This window comes from Phoxinus phoxinus (assembly GCF_949152265.1).
Source record: "Phoxinus phoxinus genome assembly, chromosome: 21".
NCBI lineage: Eukaryota > Metazoa > Chordata > Actinopteri > Cypriniformes > Leuciscidae > Phoxinus > Phoxinus phoxinus.
Window position 1 is genome coordinate 21,134,555 of NC_136896.1, and position 18,360 is coordinate 21,152,914.

Here is an 18,360-nt window from a genome sequence, read left to right on the forward strand (position 1 = left end):
TTAACTATTATTTTAAAGAAAGAAGCAAATATGAAAGTACATATAAAGTTGTATTAAAGTTCCACTTTTTTCACAAGGGTATGCTAAAGAAGAAACAAGCTGGGCCAAAACCAACTGATTTAAATAACACTGTCAGTATGGCACTTTTTGTTGGTTTGTCTCTATGCTGTGAAAACTCTTAAATTATCTGTTAGCACCAAAGTGTTTTTGGCATCTTGGTTATAAAAGTAACACAGTACGTGCTTTATTATTGTAATCTCCCAGTTGTCATCATTATGAACAGAACAACTAATGCACAATTTTCGATTCCAAATATGGGCTGGAAATGTAACTAGATCCGCCCCTCTGACCCGTTACGTCCTCTGGAATAAGAACAACTCACAGTCCGAGGACAACTCCCAGCCTGGAAACTTCGGGACGAGCAGGAAAAAGATTACCAGACATATTTATCAGATACTTTCATCGGGAAGTCATATCAATTTGACACTTTTTTTACTTCCTTTTTTTTACACTGATGGACGATTTAGGTATGTAATGTCTAATTATTTTATGATAGCCTACGTTTCCTAAATTCCCTTTGAATACATCACTGCAGTAAACCATTATAGTAGCCTAAATGGAAATTCAGGAAAGGGACAGGGTGGAGGGCTTGGAACGGGGCGTCGTTTCTTTTTTGTAGCGGTTTCTAAAAGCACGCTGATGAGCTCTAGATAAAGATGAGCTAGATGGACACGTATCCGAAAACAGACAAGTACTTCTACATCTGTCCGACAGAATTCAATAAAAGGTATGTTCACATTGATACATCAGTTCTTCTCGGCAGTTTTCAAAGGTAACATAGCCTATGTTTAATTCGTTCTGAGAGTGGGCATTTTGTAGATGTATCAGTCACAGTACATCCCACATCTGGAAACGTTTGAGGACTATAAAAAAAATTGGATCCTATGAAGACCCGCCCTTTCACCCGTCACCACATAGGTTTTATTTGTATAATTATTCCTGAAGATGAGGACATGTATTTGTCTCGTTTTAGTTTTTAGTTTGTTTTAGTAATTTTTTTATAGAAATCCTCATCTGTGCAAATTTGGATGTAAACATGCACTAGACAAAAATGTAACAAGTAGTATGATGTAGTAGGCTATTCAAATACAATTAAGTAGCATGCTACATAAATATTTCATTAATTCAACTATGGTATACGGATTGGTAAGATTATTATTATTTTTTTAAATAAGTCTCATATTCTCACCAAATATGCATTTATTTGATTTTGATATCACAAATACAGTAATATTGTGAATTATTATTATCTAAAATAACTGTTTAATATGTTTAAAAAGTAATTTATTCCTGTGATGACAAAGCTGAATTTTGAGCATCATTACTTCAGTCTTCCAATTCACATCCTTCAGAAGTCATTCTAACATGCTGATTTGCAGCTCAAGAAACATTTCATATTATTATCAATGTTGAAAATATTTTTGTAAAATCAGTCATTATTTTTTTGAGGATTTTTGATGAATAGAAAGTTAGAAAGAACAGTATTAAGAACACTATTTTTAAATTGTTATAATATGTCACAATATTACTGTATTTTTACTGTATTTTTAATTAAATAAATGCAGCCTTAGTTAGAGACTCCTTTCAAAAAAATAAAAACAATCTTAACTTAAACTTAACTTCAATTTCAATTTAAAGAGCACCTATTATGCCCATTTTCACAAGATGTAAAATAAGTCTCTGATGTCCCCTGAGTGTGTATGTGAAGTTTTAGCTGAAAATACCCCACAGATAATTTTTTACAGCATGTTTAAATTGTCATTTTTTGGTGGCTGAGAAAAACGCACCGTTTTAGTGTGTCTCCTTTAAAAGTTAATGAGATGCGGTTCCACGCACAGGGGGTGGAGTCTAACCAGCTCACACTCAGAGCCAGGACAATCTCATCTCACAGAAAGATGATAATATCAAAAGCAGAAACCCACAGTAACTGTGTTCGAGTCGGACAATAATGCCCACAGAGCTAGAGAATATATATGCTGTATAGAGATAGAACAGGTATGTTAATTACGTTTAAAACGTATATGCCATCTGCTCCACTATTAATACAAGCCTGCTGTAGTAGACCCTGTTTAAATGATGACCAAAATATACTGATGAGTTCAATTAAGTTCATTGTACATCACACAAAAGATGAAGCGTTAGTTTTACTGCAGAAAATCACTGTAAGAATAAACACAGTATAAGAAGTGAGCATTAAGTCTTATCCATAAACTCTCTCTCTCCCTTTTCATTATCATGGAACATAACAGCGAAGTACACAAAACACTCGTTACAACTAACAGTAAACAAATACACACCTTTTCAGTGGGTGCTTTATAAACTGGTAAACTGTATATCTGTAAAACGACTCGATGAGCTCGAGCTGTCATAAAGTGCTCACTCTCACTTTCATTTCTGCCGTGATCAGTAACGTGATCTGGAGACTGTAAGCTGGATCACGAGTGCAGTTGTACTGATCATGAAGACTGCTATGTTTATTCTAACATCCAAAAAACAAAACACCTCAATGCTTTCGGAGACATTATACAGCTGCTCCAGCGTCGAAACAATGGCGGACTGTGTCCAGCTCACTCTGGGCGGGTCTGTGCTCAAACTGCAGTGTCAATCAACAGTCGTGGGCGGGGCTTGTGCAATTCTACGTCACATTGCATTGATTCTGAGAACAGCTCGTTCTGAGACGGTGCTTATGATTTATGGGGATTTTAAAAAAAAAACACTGGTTGGATTTTTATCATTATAGGGTGGTTGTGTACTCACACTGCCAACACACATTTATGTTCAAATACCATGTAAAAGTGAATTTTGCATAATAGGTGCCCTTTAACTTAAAGCTGCAGTCTGTAACTTTTTTGGGTTAAAACTTATCCAAAATACTTTTTTTGCGCAAGTAGCTACATAACCAGTCAGTGTTCAAACTGCTTGCCTCAGCTCGATTCAAAACGGTAAGCTTGTAATAATGTTTTTAATTCCAGTGGTACTAGCATGTCTTTCCGTCATTACCTCACATCTGTACGCGTAAAGAAGGTGTCTCGGCTAGTAGGCTATATTGCGTGTGAGGATGTTGGAGGTGGAGATTTATAGCCTTTTCTCACAGAACTTGATATAATTAAACTTATCAATTTGATGGCAGATCCAGAAAGGTTCAAACAACAATCACCAGGGACAACTGGAGATTCACCTGTTGTAAAATGCAAAAGACTTCGGACTTCGGGGTGGCTACAGAAAAAAAGAGAATGCAACCGGGAAAACAAGGATAAATATCAGAAGGGCATTAAATGTAGTCACGCAATGCTGATGTTGCTAAAATTAACAATTTGAGAACAAAGTATAATTTGCACGGATTGACGTGATATGATAAGCGATCGTTAGATTTAATCAGCGCGATTTACTGCAATGCTTTTTTCCCCTTAGTTGGTCAGAACAAAAGTGGATGTTACTTACTTGTTCAGATGACATTTTCCGGTAAAAATTCTTATGTTTGTCATACTTCCAAAAAGTAGAATCTGTGATTTCCGAATGACAGTATCCACACCGGCGCGGTGACTGACAAGCCGCATTCTCCTCAAAACATTGGATTCATCCGCACTGTGCCGTGCTGAGGCACAACCCACGTAAAGTTGATAATACTGCGAATAACTGCAATTTTAAACATAGATGGCGACAAAGAGGAAAAACTACGGACTGCAACTTTAAATCTAACTTAATTTAAATCTTAACTTAACTGAAATCTTAAATCTCAAATATAACATTATTGACTGATTTATCTTTGTGGGTTAAATTCCCCTTCTATTCTTGTGCAGAGCTTTTGAAGGTTATTTCAGAGTATACTGCATGATTGTTGAGTGGGCTGTTAGCCAAGCCAAATGAACATGCTTCTCTAAATATGGTTAGAATTTACAGAGAGAAGAATTTTAGCTCCATATATGAGCACAGTGGACAAACCATCTAGATTAAACAGAATGGTTTGTTTGAAATGGATGATAAAATAACTTCTACATGAACTAAGTTCATCCAGGGTGATTAGTATTTGTTTTTATTCAAGCTCACTTTAAAGACCCAGTGACCCACAAAAAGTGTTCTGGAAAAGTACATTAATCTTCATGTCCTTGTTGATATGTACAGTAACACCAATGTGGGGCCTTTGACTTCATTGTAGGGTAAGACATGAAAGTGCAAAAAATTATCCAGTTATCTAATATTTTTATTTGTAATTAATATATCCCTTTATTCTATATACCGTAGTTCTGGCTGTAGGGTCAGTGACCAGAGTATTGAACTTTACATTAATATAAAGTGTGTTTAGAAAACAACAACAACAACAACAACAACAAAGAATTAATTGAGTACATTAAATAGTTAAATCAAATGTTATAGCAGAGTTTAGAGAAGTCATCTTGTGCATAATTTACATATAGGCCTACCTTAGTATTTGGTGTTGATGTCATTTTAATAATTAGCAGTCTTTATTGTTTAGATTAAGAATTTATTAATACATTTTAATTGATACCCACATTAACATTTCATATGGTGTACAAGCACACATGCATTCCCTCTCACTAATGTAATCACTCTGTAATGTACAAACAGGCATTTGGTTGTAGTTTTTGCTCTGCTAGCTGATGTGTGTCTATGGTCTCATAGTCTGTCTGTCTGCCTCTCTTCAGGAGTGTCTGATACATCTAACTACCCTCTCAGTCCCCGTCTTGTTTTGTTTGGTACGTAGTTTTCTGACTGTCTGTTTGTTTCTGATGTGTATGCATATTTACAGCAATTTTCTTAGCATGTTTTGTTATTTCAACACTTTAAATCACCATTCAACAAGCATGATACTACAACTTGCAAGCAGGCTATATGACTGTTCATGAAATACATGGATGACCCACTGCTCTTGACTTCCCCTTCCATTTGCAGAATATTTAGATTTTAGTCTGACTTATGATTGTTTTAGTCTGACTAAAATCTAAGTTTTAAAGTGTAGGCTATGTAAATGTTTGTGCTGTAAATACAGCCAAAGTCATTTGCTCATAACATCCTGTAGATGTAACTGTTATTATCTGTACATTGTTTTTTCCTTTTGTTTGCTTTGACATTTTTAGAATTTAAGTTAGACACAACAACAAAACCCCCTTTCTTGCTTGTCATGCACCATAGACACAAAATTTCAACACTGAAGTTGGTTGCATTATACAGCAAACTATCAAGTTGACATTTATTTTGAAGGAAAATCATACAAATAACTTCTCAAGCAATATATATATACATACATACATACATATATATATACATACATTTTTTTTACAGTAATATTGTAAAATATTATTAAAATTTAAAACAGCTGTTTTCTATGTGAAAATATAGTAAAGTGTAATTTATTACTGTGATCAAAGCTGAATTTTCAGCATCATTCCTCCAGTCTTCAGTGTCACGATGATTCTTTAGAAATCATTCTAATATGATGATTTTCTGCTCAAGAAACATTTCTCATTATTATCAATGTTGAAAACAGTTATCTACATTTTTTTTCAGGATTCTTTGATGAATAGAAAGTTCAAAAGAACAGCATTTATCTGAAATAGAAATCTGTTGTAACATTAAACACTACCGTTCAAAAGTTTGGGGTCAGTAAGAATTTTTATTTAATTTTTGGGGGAAATAAATAAAAGAAATCAATACTTTTATTCATTATTAAAAGTTACAGTAAAGACATTTATAATGTTACAAAAGATTCTATTTCAAATAAATGCTGTTCTTTTGAACTTTCTATTCATCAAAGAATCCTGAAAACAATTTGTACACAACTGTTTTCAACATTGATAACAATAATGAATGTTTTTTTGAGCATCAAATTCAAAATCCGTATACTAGAATGATTTCTGAAGGATCATGTGACACTGAAGACTGGAGTAATGATGGTGAAAATTCAGCTTTGATCACAGGAATAAATTACATTTTGAAAAATATTTAAATAGAAAACAGTTATTCTAAATTGTCACAATATTTAACAATATTACAGTTTTTTTTTGTATATTTTCAATCAAATAAATGCAGCCTTGGTGAGCAGAAGAGACTTCTTTTAAACATTAAAAATCTTACCGATCCAAAACTTTTGACTGGTAGTGTAAATCAATCAATTAAAAAAAGTAACTAATGAATCACAATTTTTTCTGTAATTAATCGCGATTAATATATAATTAGTTATATATATTTTCACATTGTAATAATTTCAAATTTAATCTCCAAAATAATGTAGAAAGAACATAACGATAGTAGCATATATTTTAAATATTTGTTTAATAGCATCTTTTTATGAAAAAAGACCAGTCTCTATGCAATAAATGTTTCAAAATTTTAATGAGAAATGTCTCACTTAAAATGTCTCACTAAAAACATTTAAAATGTCTCAACTACCACTTGACACACAACGAACAAACAAATGTTACAGTATGACTCACAGACTGTAAAAGGGATGAACTATGCTCTAATATTTAAATAGGCAGCGAGCGCGCCTATTGGCTGCTCTGCGGCAACTTCTTGCAACCTATCGAAAGGCTGCCCGTAGGGGTGGGCGATATGGCAAAAATATCATAGCACAATTTTTTTTCGGGAAAATCACTTTTCATGTTGGTTTTACTATTTTGCAAGTGACTGAGCATTACAGCCAAACTAATGTCCCTATTTTAAAAACAAAGCCTTCTGTAACAAAATATAAAATAAAAATAATGGCAGACATTTAGGCCAAAGTGGCGGGAAAAAAAATATTTGTCATTATTTTCTTTGTTAAAGAACAAAGATGCACATACACAACTTAATATACAAATGAAATAAACAGTGCTTTATTTTTTCAGCTACAGTAAGTATTTAACAGTATTGAAGAAAGTAATTAAATGAACAAATATGAAAATAAAACACACCATAGACTTCACTGTATAAATTGTACATTGATTCTTATTAAAGCTACTATTAAAGCTACTATTCTCAGTCAAGAGCAGTGAGTGATTTGCTCTTTGTATTTTGTTGTTTTATTAACAGGGATAGTTCTCCCAAAAATTTTTATTTTCATCATTTACTCTCTCAAGCCGTTTCAAACCCTCCCTCTTCTGTTGAAAATAAGTTATTTGGAAGAATGTGGGTAACCAAACAGTTGATGTACCCCAGTGACTTTCATAGTAGTTTTTTCTATTATGGTAGTCAATGGGGACCAGCAACCCCCCGGTTAGCCACACTCCTCAAAATATCATCTTTTGTGTTCAGCACAAGAAATAAATTGATACAGTTTTGGAACAACATTAGAGAGTGAGTAAATAATGATATAATTTTTATTTTTGGGTAACTATCCCTTTAATAACAAGCGGCTGCATGTTTACTATTAGGGCTACTGTCACTTTAAGATCTGCATGCGACGAGTCTAATATAGCCTAATACACATTCATTTGACAAGCAGATTTTTTTCTTAATCTTTTCTATTGTTCTTTCACTTTAGACATAACCAACTTTGTTTATGTAAACCTTATGTGTATTTGACAGTATTCGCACAATAAGACTCGAAAGATAACTTAGTCCAGTAACCAGGCGCTGTTAGACAGGCTTTTAGTGCATGTGCGCGTCGGGTGTTTGCGCTCAGAAAAGCGCTCGTTAGAACAGCGCATCAGTAGCGAATGACATGTTTAACCGGTAAGGCTTTAAAGCACATGCAAATAATTAATTTTTATGAACTACAGTGTCCCGTTCCTCTGCATTTCATGTGAATATACGTCGCGTTGTACAGTATGTTGAGACGAAGGCGCCAGAACTGCAAACTGATAGAATGCACAACCCTACGTTATTTATTATAATAATAATAATAATTTGTTACATTTATATAGCGCTTTTTCTGTCCACCACACACCAGCTTATTGGTGGAGAGGAGACAGTGATGAAGCCAATTAGTATATGGGGATGATTAGGAGGCCATGATGGACAGAGGCCACTGGGCATATTTTGGCCAGGATGCCGGGGTTACACCCCTACTCTTTTTCGAAGGACATCTTGGGATTTTTAATGACCACAGAGTCAGGACCTCGGTTTAATTTCTCATCCGAAGGACGGCACTCTTTTGGCAGTATAGTGTCCCGGTCACTATACTGGGGTGTTAGGACCCACACAGACCACAGGGTGAGCGCCCCCTGCTGGCCTCACTAACACCTCTACCAGCAGCAACCTGTTTTTCTCAGGTGGTCTCCCATCCAGGTACTAACCAGGCTCAGCCCTGCTTAGCTTCAGTGGGCAACCAGTCTTGGGCTACAGGGTGATATGGCTGCTGGTTATTTCTTCAAAAGCATATCGTGGAGACATTTGAATCGATCTTCATCAAAAATCGTGATATCGCACACCCCTAGCTGCCCGTAACGTAAGCACCAATGAGGGCGCTGGCGCCCATATTCTTTTAACTCTCGCTCCGTGTGTGTTCGCCGCCAAGACACTCACGTTGCCGAGCCGAGCCGAGGCGTTGTTTCAAATGCCTCGTGTTTCCAAATGCGGCTCGTGTAGAGCCCCTCTCAGCCACATCCTGTGCGCTTCCTGCCTGGGACGTAACCACGCGCTTTCCCAGGGCGGCTGCCCGGAATGCCTCCGCCTCTCTCGTCTGGGCCGCGACGCAAGAAGCGCCGCTCGCAGAGACCGCCAGAATGTGATCCTGTTCGCGAGAGTCTCCCACCTCGCTCACGGATGTTCAGTGCCCGGCTTCCTCCACCGCTCCCACCGTGCTCGACGAGTTCGACGGGGACAACGCGGAAGAGGACAGCTGCTCTCTTCTCGATTGGGGTTACGCCGAAAGTGTTATAAATGTAGGAGTTGTGCCTGCTTCCCAGTGTTCACCCCTACACATAAGCACGGCCCATTCAGTGACACTCACTCACTCAGGGCCCACATCAATAAAATCGGCTCAGGCTGCGTGTGTTTCAAATGTAGGAAATGTGCCCGATGTTCAGTGCTCACCCCTACTCATAAACTCTGCCCGTTCAGTGACACACACTCACTTAGGGCTCCCATCAATAAACACCCAGCGAGTCGGGCTTCTACATCCGGTACTTACTAGTACCCAAGAAGGATGGCGGTCTCAGACCCATCCTGGATCTCAGGCGTTTGAACAAAGCTCTTATGAAGCGAGCGTTCAGAATGCTCACGACCAGACAAATCCTCGCGCAAATTCGCCCGAGGGACTGGTTTATTTCAGTGGATCTGAAGGATGCATATTTTCAGATACAAATAGTGCTATGTAAATGAAGATGACTTAAAGGATCTAGGAGGTTAAACCCTCCTTGACCCCCTTCGGTTCCCGTTTGGGACCTTTCCACGGTCCTAGAGGCCATGAAAGGTAACCCTTTTGAACCACTACAGTCGGAAGTATCTCTCGCTTAAAACCGTTTTCCTGATGGCTCTCATCTCGGTCAAATAGTTGGGTGACCTGCACGTGCTCTCTGTGAATGCTACATGCCTTGAGTTTGGGCCTAATGACTCCAAAGTCATCCTCAAACCAAGATGTGGTTATGTCCCCAAGGTTCTTGCCACTCCTTTCAGAGCTCAAGTTATTTCCCTGTCAGCTCTCCCTGGGTCTGACAGCGAGAATGACGTGAATCTCCTTTAACCGGTCAGGGCGCAGAGAATTTACGTTCAACGTTCTGCTGCCTTCAGGCAGTCAGAACACCTCTTTGTTTCTTTTGGTGGCCGCGTTAAATGGCTAGCTACCTCGAAACAGAGCTTTTGCAGGTGGATAGTTGATGCTATCGCGTTGCCTTATACATCCAAAGGTCTTCGTTCTCCTTTGGGCATTAGAGCTCATTCCACCAGAGGCATGGCCTCTTCGTGGGCCTGGTCCAGTGGGGTTTCACTTTAAGATATTTGTATGGCGGCAGGCTGGGCCTCTCTGTCTACATTTATAAGGTTTTACAACCTAGAAGTTCCTGCCCTACAGGCTAGACTGTTATAAGTCTAAACAAAGTATCTGCAGTGCTACCCGACTCAGTTCCGACCAGACAGCGTATTATGCTTTTAGCATTCCTGTACAGAGTGGACAGTTGCTTAGTCCAGCTGTCATTCTACAGTTCAGGCTGACTAAGGTCTATCCTGACTGTTATACTGTGTTAAGCACCTATTCATTCTTATTCTAAATTCTTATTATTTTAAAGTTTATTTAGGCTTCGTTTGTAGAGAATTACAAACATGCGCACATATATTCAAACGCACATAACTATATAATTAATTCTTAATACGCACGTGAGCGCTATTAGTGTTTATCACAGGTTCGCGTTTAAAGTCTGTGTAGACAGAGAGAACGGTGTCGTCTTAACGCCCCCTAATTTAATAACAAATTATCCTTTTAATGGAAGTGAATCAATCAAAACTAACTTTAGCTGGAAAATAACATTATTCAAGAACCGCTATAAAGCCAAAACAATCTGTTACCTTAAATTATATGTTTATCTCTGTAAAGCAGCTTTGAAACAATCTACATTGTTAAAAGCGCTATATAAATGAAGATGACTTGACTTGACTTGACTTAAAAAAGGCCAATAATTAAAAAATCCCCTCAGAGTCTTGCCTTACATGTTTTTGTCTTTGTAGATGCCCTGCTTGCTGATCTGGAAAATTCAGCCTTTCCTCTGGGTCACTATCCTGTCCTACTGACCTCTGACCCTCCAGTGAACTCTGATCCCCCATCCAGTGCTCAGGATCCTGCCCAGAACCGGCCACTCCCTCCAGCATACACCCCGCAACAAGTATGCCATAAGCACCATTTTTAAAAACAAATATACATCTGATGTAATGTTTCTAAACAATAAATAGAGTCAAATGATTTCTCTTCATCTGTTTCAGACTGTTTCTGCGGCGATGAAGTCGAATGGCTCTCAGAACTCTAGCCCAGACAAACTTTACAGGTATTTGAACTCCCAAGAACGTAATGTCCTGAATAATACATTGATTTTCACACATGGTACATCAACTAAAGACCGAAGTGAGTTTACATGATCTGACACTTGATCTGCCCTATGCACATTCTATTCTCAACAGAAGTTCCCTTTTCGGTAACACTTTATAATAACTGCACGGTATGAATCATTAGTTAAGCATTGGTAAATAGTTAATTCATCATTTATAAACCATTGGCCCTACATTATAGACATTAGTAAGCAGTTTATACAGCTATAAATGCTTTATTCTTGATTTATAAGCATGCATATAATGAGTTTAATAATTGTATTTTCATACTCTATTAATGATCAATTTATCATTTCTAAATTAAGTATTAAGTTATTTACAAACCAGTTATTTAAGAGTTTTCAGTGGTTCATAAGATAATTTAGAAAGTGTAAGTAAATGATTAATAAACTGTTTAAAGGTACATTTATACCTCTTATTATTTAGACATATATAGTAATAGTTACTTTAGTGTGTTAATAAATGCTTCCTACTGTAATTCATGATTAATTCATGTAGGCTACTTATAAAACATTTAGTAGTTCTCAGTGAACTATTTTTGTGAGCTCATCTAAAGTGAGGACTATTTATGTCTCGTTAAGCTTTTACAAAAGAGATTTCAAGGCTCAGTTATCTTCTAAACAGAAAAAGGAAACAAACAACACACAGTGATACGGAACATAGACATATTTATTTCAAAATGCAAAATTTTTTAACTGTACAACTGTACACTTGATATTAAATGAAAAACAAACCACTGCAATGTCATAGAAAATAAAAATTCCTGTACACCTCCAGAAAACATAACTGTGCAGTAAAATGAAAGTAAGCCTCTGCAATCTGATATAAAATTTCTGTAAAGTGTAAACATTGCTGAATAAAAAATTACCAGTGCCAACACTGGATTCCAGGAGTGCCAAAATATATATATATATTAGGGGTGTAACGGTACGCAAAAGTCACGGTTCGGTACGTACCTCGGTTTTAAAGTCACGGTTCGGTTCATTTTCGGTACAGTAAGGGAAAGAAATGCAAAACATTAAACTGCTGGTTGTTTACTATAAACTTTTTTAAACAATTTGTTTACACTTTTTTAAACACACTTTTTAATAAAATATAATAAAAAATATATAAAATAAAAAAAGAATAAGAAATAAAATACTGCTGCAAAGTTCTCCACTAAATAAAATATTGGCCATAGCTAGTGAGAGGCTGGGCTAAAGCGAGCGTGCCGTGTATGTGGTGATCGGGCCGAATTTTAGGCAGTAGATTTTAGACAGCAGTAACCGAACCCGACCCAACCCCGACAGGCATAAAGATATTTATGTCCGAGCCCGACCCGAGAGTTAAAATCCCATTTTTTTTTCTCATACTAATGACACATGTACGTTTGTTTGTGTGGAAATCCCGCTTTTATTAAAGGGCACCTATTATGACATTTAAAATGTTCCTAATGTTGTTTTGGGAGTCCCCAACAACAGTTTTACGTGCATGCAATGTCAAAAAACACTTTTGTTGTCGTATAATATGCATTTATTTTTACCTGATTTGCTCACCGACTCCCAAATGATTCGTTCAACGACTCCTTTTCCAAACCCCTCCTTTGCGCGACGCTAATCTGCGTTGATTGGTCAGATGACCCAGCAGTGTTTACAGAGATAATACTTATTTTTAACACGGAGTACAATGATGCTTTTATCAATTTAATTTTGTTATAATAATGATTATAGTCCACTGCTTCAGTTTGTAGTAAAAAACTAAAAATAAGATGAAGAATTTAATGTTATGTTAGCGAGCATATTCCAGAGTTCATATTGTAAAAGCACAATTAGTCTTTGTTTGCGTTAGCCCGATGCATAAACATAACGTTTTTACAAAAAAAAATACAAAAAAAATGCAGTTACGTTACTACGAGGTATTCCTCTATTCTTTAAGACAACTCCGAAAACAACGACAAACACTTCACATATCTCAATACAATTGTCATTGAAGACCTAGAAGCTAAACGGTGCTTACACAACAAACAAAATAATAATTAAGCATGCTACATAAAACATAAAAGCAACAATTATTAATAACACTTACAGGTTGTGATACGGAGGAAGCTGATGCAAATACACTTGGAACTGAACCTTCCTTCAATATCAGACGGCTCGCGAATCCAAGTTTGATTGCATTTAAGTTGGTAAAGCAATCGTCTTCAAAATGGCGTGAACAAAGCACAGACTATACTTCTGTGGTATAGTTGTATATATGAATTGTAGCCACTTAGTCTTCAAATGCTCCTCCTTGGGCAGATGAAAAAAGTTGGCTTTTGAGCCGCACTTCAGAACACAGCGTCTCGTCGCCATGATATTTTCCCTGGCCTTGGAGAGCAATAAGTGGGCGTATCGTATTCAAATAACTTTACAAGTTGACGTCATCTAGTCAGAGAAAAAGCTTCGGTCTTCTAACGATTCATAAAAATGACTCCGAGTCGACTCTTATTTTTGAAAGACAACAACTTTATATACGGGGCACTTTCATATTTCAAACTTTGCAGGATGTTTTTGTTCACTTAGATCTATGTTACACACTACATGAAAGGTAAATTTCAAAATTCCATAATAGGTGCCCTTTAAGCAACTGAAAGGCATTTGGAAATGTCAACAGATGAGCACATCAGCGCGCATGGAGCAACAAGCGCTCTTAACACAGGCGCGCATGCACGCGTTTCATTGTCACAGCAACATAAACAAATTTCCGCACACAGGAAGACAGATGTCATGGTAATATTTTACATGTATTTGAATCACAAAAACGATTAATCAGATTGAATCAGTGCAACGCGGAGACTTCCGACACTTAATATGTTCGTGTGGAAACTCGGAATTGACGCATGTTCCGCACACAAAACTAGCCTAATTTACGTGACAGATTGCATTCGGTGCACATGTGAACCGTACCGAAAGTCCTGTACCGTAACGGTCCGGTACGAATACATGTACCGTTACACCCCTAATATATATATATATTTTTTTTTAAACAGCAGTTGTCACGTTTTCAGTTTGTTTTTTATCTGTTTCTCTGTTCATGTTTGAGTTTCTTTGTTGTTCTTCTAATCTGTTAATAGAGGGTATGCGCGTGACGTCACCGTCGGTCAAAATGACTGTGGTCACGCCCACTGAGTGGCAAAAAGACTGAGTCGCAGCATTGGTTTTCAGCGTGAATGCCACGAAAACACACAAAACACATCTAAAACGGGAAAGTGCTTTGCGATTGACTGTACTACAAGTACAACTACATGTAACAAGAAATCTGAGGTATATGTTTACATGCACACCAGTAAGCTGATAACTCACAAATATCAGCTTATTGAAATAACCAATTTACCACGTTTACATGCAAACCAGTAACCATGACAACACAAGTAAACCGCGGCACGTTTATATGACTTTATTAATAAATCATGACATGCCCCTGTGTGACGACAAAACAATTATTTGCGTATCTGACTCAGAGTATTTAATTTGTTATGTCGGTTGTGATGTTAAATAAAGCTTGCAACATGTCAGCAGGAAACTTACACGCCTGAGTTTCCAAAGTGCAAAACACTGACAATTGTGGCCACTACTATGGGACACATAGCACATAGCACGTAACATACACTTAAGTTTGGTATGTGGTTTGCACACACAATGGCTCCAGCCCCTAACCAGAGTCCAGTGTTGGCTCCAGCCCCTGACCAGAGTCCAGTGTTGGCTCCAGTCCCTGACCAGAGTCCAGTGAGCCTCCTCCCACCCCTGGGATGTGTTACTTACGGCGCGAGGATACGCCTTCCGGGAGGGGGAGGGTAATGTCACGTTTTCAGTTTGCTTTTTGATATGTTTCTCTGTTCTGTTTATGTTTCAGTTTCTTTGTTGTTCTTCTAATATGTTCTATATGGATTGTATCTTCCTCGTCCCCCACCTGTTTGTTTATATGGTTACTACTGTAAGTGATTGAGTAAGTTCTGTTCAGGTGTGTCTGTTTGTTTGGTGTGTATTTAAGTCCTGGGTTTCTTTCAGTTCTTTGTATGTCCTCGTCATTGTTACGTTGATTGTTCTGGTCTTGTTTCCAAGATTCTTCTAGTGTTTTGTAAAGTTTTGAGTTTGCTTAATAAAAGAAACTGCTGCATCGAGATCCTGACAATTTTCCTTTGTGTTGTAACCGTGATAGTAATATTATAAAATATTCCACAGTATCAAAACTACCTCACTACTAACTTTCAAACATTAGAGAACAGCAGTGCAGACCGTGTACGAGTTTCAGTTCATTATACAACTTTAGTTTGATTTAGTAAGATTTAGTGTGAAAACTTCCCCAGATCCTACCCCAGCAAACACATTTACGTTGTGGCAACGTCTCTGGCACGTTGCATTTCTGCTATGGCAACGTCGCTGTCTACGTGCTTGCAACATTGTAACAACGTAGAATTGTAAGACGTGTCAGGGCTGTAGCAACGTTGTTACGCGACATTCAGCAACTGAGAGACGACGTCCTGACATTTTTTTTAATATGCTGCTAGATATGCCTATATCCCCCATTTAGCAATTTGTTAGATAATGATATACTTTTTAAATATTGTTTATCCTTATTATTTAATGGGGCTATCAGTAAATTAGCCTAATTATAAATCAACACTTGTAAGTGTACACTTTGAAGAGTACAAATTACAGAAGGTTTTGTTAATTCAACATTAATAAAACTGCATATGGTAATCAAATTGCATTTCCAAAAGTCATACATTTGTGAAAAAAAGAAAAGAAATAAACGAATATACACATTTATTTTAAGTAGTAAATAAAACATGCAAAGGCAGATCAGAACATTTAATGAACAAAACCGGGTTCTGTATGGCAGACAGTAGTCGAATGCCGTCCGGCAAAGACCGGTAACCGGACGGAGAAACTTCCACAAATCAAGAGGAGCAAAGAAACGAATGAGACTAAATAGCGGACAAATAAAATGAAAAACTAAACCAGTGCGAGTGAGGCTACATTAGTCACATTCAATTAAAATTGTAGGTTATGTTTGATAGCTGAGGCTAAATTAAACGCAATACTTGCGTATCCTTGCTCGATGATGAATGAGAACACAATGAGCCCAACAGGTGGTTGGAATTTAAAAGGCTGATTTTCGCGCTTCAGGGCAGTGACGAGTACATTATGTAGTCCAGTGGTTGTCCAGACACCCTAGGCACAACCTTAAGCAATGGCCCTGAACAGGGGTTTAATGTCAACATTGTGACAACGCTGTAACAACCTTCCACACACAACGTAGTAAAAGCAACCTTTTGGCCATGTTGTTAAAACGTTGTTAGAAGGTCGGGTACCTTGTGCCAACGTTCTGTGTTTGCTGGGACTGTAGGTCAGTTCACTTTTGTTTTAGGGGCAGCAGCTTACCGAAAGCCTTAAAGGGATAGTTCACTTTAAAATTAAAATTCTGTCATCATTTACTCACCCTCAAGGGTGTTTCAAACCTGTATTAATTTATTTCTTCTGCTGAACACAAATAAATATATTTTGAAGAATGTCAGTAACCAAATAGTAGTCTGTACCCATTGACTTCCATAGTAGGAAAAAAAAATACTATGGAAGTCAATGGGTACAGACTACTGTTTGGTTACTGACATTCTTCAAAATATCTTTCTTTGTGTTCAGCAGAAGAATTAAATTAATACAGGTTTGAAACAACTTGAGGGTGAGTAAATGATGACAGAATATTAATTTTAAAGTGAACTATCCCTTTAAATGCTCTGATAGTATCTTCAATAGCTGGGTAAGTTTTCACACTAAATCTAACTAAATCAAACCAAAGTTGTACAATGAATCGAAACTCGTCCACGATCGGCACTGTTTTCTAATGTTTGAAAGTTAGTACTGTAAGACCTGCCCAATCGGTCCAATGACAGTTTCTGATAAGCAGGTGAAGGTTACTGCATGTTACTGTTTTTTTCCACATGGCAAAATGTTTTGATTCCAATTAAGCTTTTATCTGACTCCATTTTGTCACAACCTTGAATTTAGGTTGGAATGCCAATTTTTTTATTGGTCATTTATATAATAGTTTAGCAATGCATTTGATTGTTCTATTTAACTCTCTACTTTATATATTACCCGTTCAGATTAGGAAACTATTTCGCTTTGAGGTCCTCACACCGCCCGTTTATAACGCGGATCTCACGATTACAAACTCGCCAGCTTCGGGTCACTAAAAAGAGGTAATTGGCTAATACCCTAGACAGTTGCATTTACGCTTACACAATCAAATATTTTTTTGTATAAGCCCCTTGGTTGTATACACTTGAATTAAAGTAACGTTTCTTTAAAGTTACGTTCTTTAGACTGAGGTCATGACCACTACTACAGATACAAGCATACTTCTCTGATAGTAGATTTGGTTTGATAATGCCATGGTTTCCCACGTAGACTTGACTAAAGTAACATTACAATAAACAGAGGTTAGACTCACCCTATTTAGGTTGGTTGATCAGCAGTTTGCTGTCCTAAATGGAAATTCCATTTTAGTCTTTACAAAACGAATTAGTGCCAAATATTAGCCGGAACTCTAAAATCGCAGTTGGTGTGCCCTATGATCCACTCAAAATCAGAGGTATACAGTCCAGGGGTCAGAAAGTAAAAGTCCTGCCATATGTTTATTCCACTCATGAACTAATAAGTTCTATCTCTTGGCTGAAAAACTGTGCTAATTAGCAAATCCAGGTGATTTGAACAAAATACTGAGGAGGACTTTTACTTTCTGAACCTGGACTATACCCCTCTGCTCAAAACTGGAATCTAGTCCATCACTAATCTGATGCAGATTTGTGGTAACATACAAATCCATTGAATCTACTTAGGAAAATAATTTTAACAAAATTATTGTTAAAATGATATGTTGTATGATAATTGTTCACATTAAACCATGTAGATTTTTGGGTGAATTTTGGTGATCTCAGCATGAGAGAGAGAAGGAATGGGGGAAGAGGGAAAGAGATGTAAATTAGGATGATACTCTGGTGAGACTTGCGTCTCGAATGGTGATGCTAATTTCACAAGAGAGGGTTCAACACATTTCCTTTGTTTTCTCAGAGAGTTGCCCTCTCTTCCAGTTCTTCCAGTATTTTATTATATTATTATTGTTTTATAAAAAAAAAAAATATATATTTGTTGTATTTTGGCACTCCTGTAATCCATTGTTGGCACTGGTAATTTTTCATTCAGCTTTCATTCAGTCATGTTTACAATTTATAGAAATGAATGTTTATATCAGATAAACAGCCCTATTCGCACTGGAATTAGTATTATCTAGGGACCTCTAGTCATT

General features: G+C 37.1%; 1 protein-coding gene across 7 annotated transcripts in view; it reads left to right on the plus strand.

Annotated features, from left to right (window-relative positions):
• The first annotated feature begins 364 nt into the window (after window positions 1-364).
• The window catches only part of LOC306989996 (transforming growth factor beta-1-induced transcript 1 protein-like), a 76,226-nt gene continuing 58,230 nt past the window's right edge, over window positions 365-18,360 (plus strand). For 3 of the 7 annotated variants that reach the window (XM_079596153.1, XM_079596154.1, XM_079596159.1), the window contains exons 1-4: window positions 384-527; window positions 4,725-4,775; window positions 10,660-10,814; window positions 10,912-10,973. In XM_079596153.1, coding sequence (XP_079452279.1) covers window positions 515-527; window positions 4,725-4,775; window positions 10,660-10,814; window positions 10,912-10,973 — 281 coding nt within the window. In that variant the 5' untranslated portion in view covers window positions 384-514. Of the gene's footprint in view, window positions 788-4,724; window positions 4,776-10,659; window positions 10,815-10,911; window positions 10,974-18,360 lie in introns of all 7 variants that reach the window. The other 4 variants (XM_079596157.1, XM_079596156.1, XM_079596158.1 and 1 more) reach the window with 4 other exon arrangements.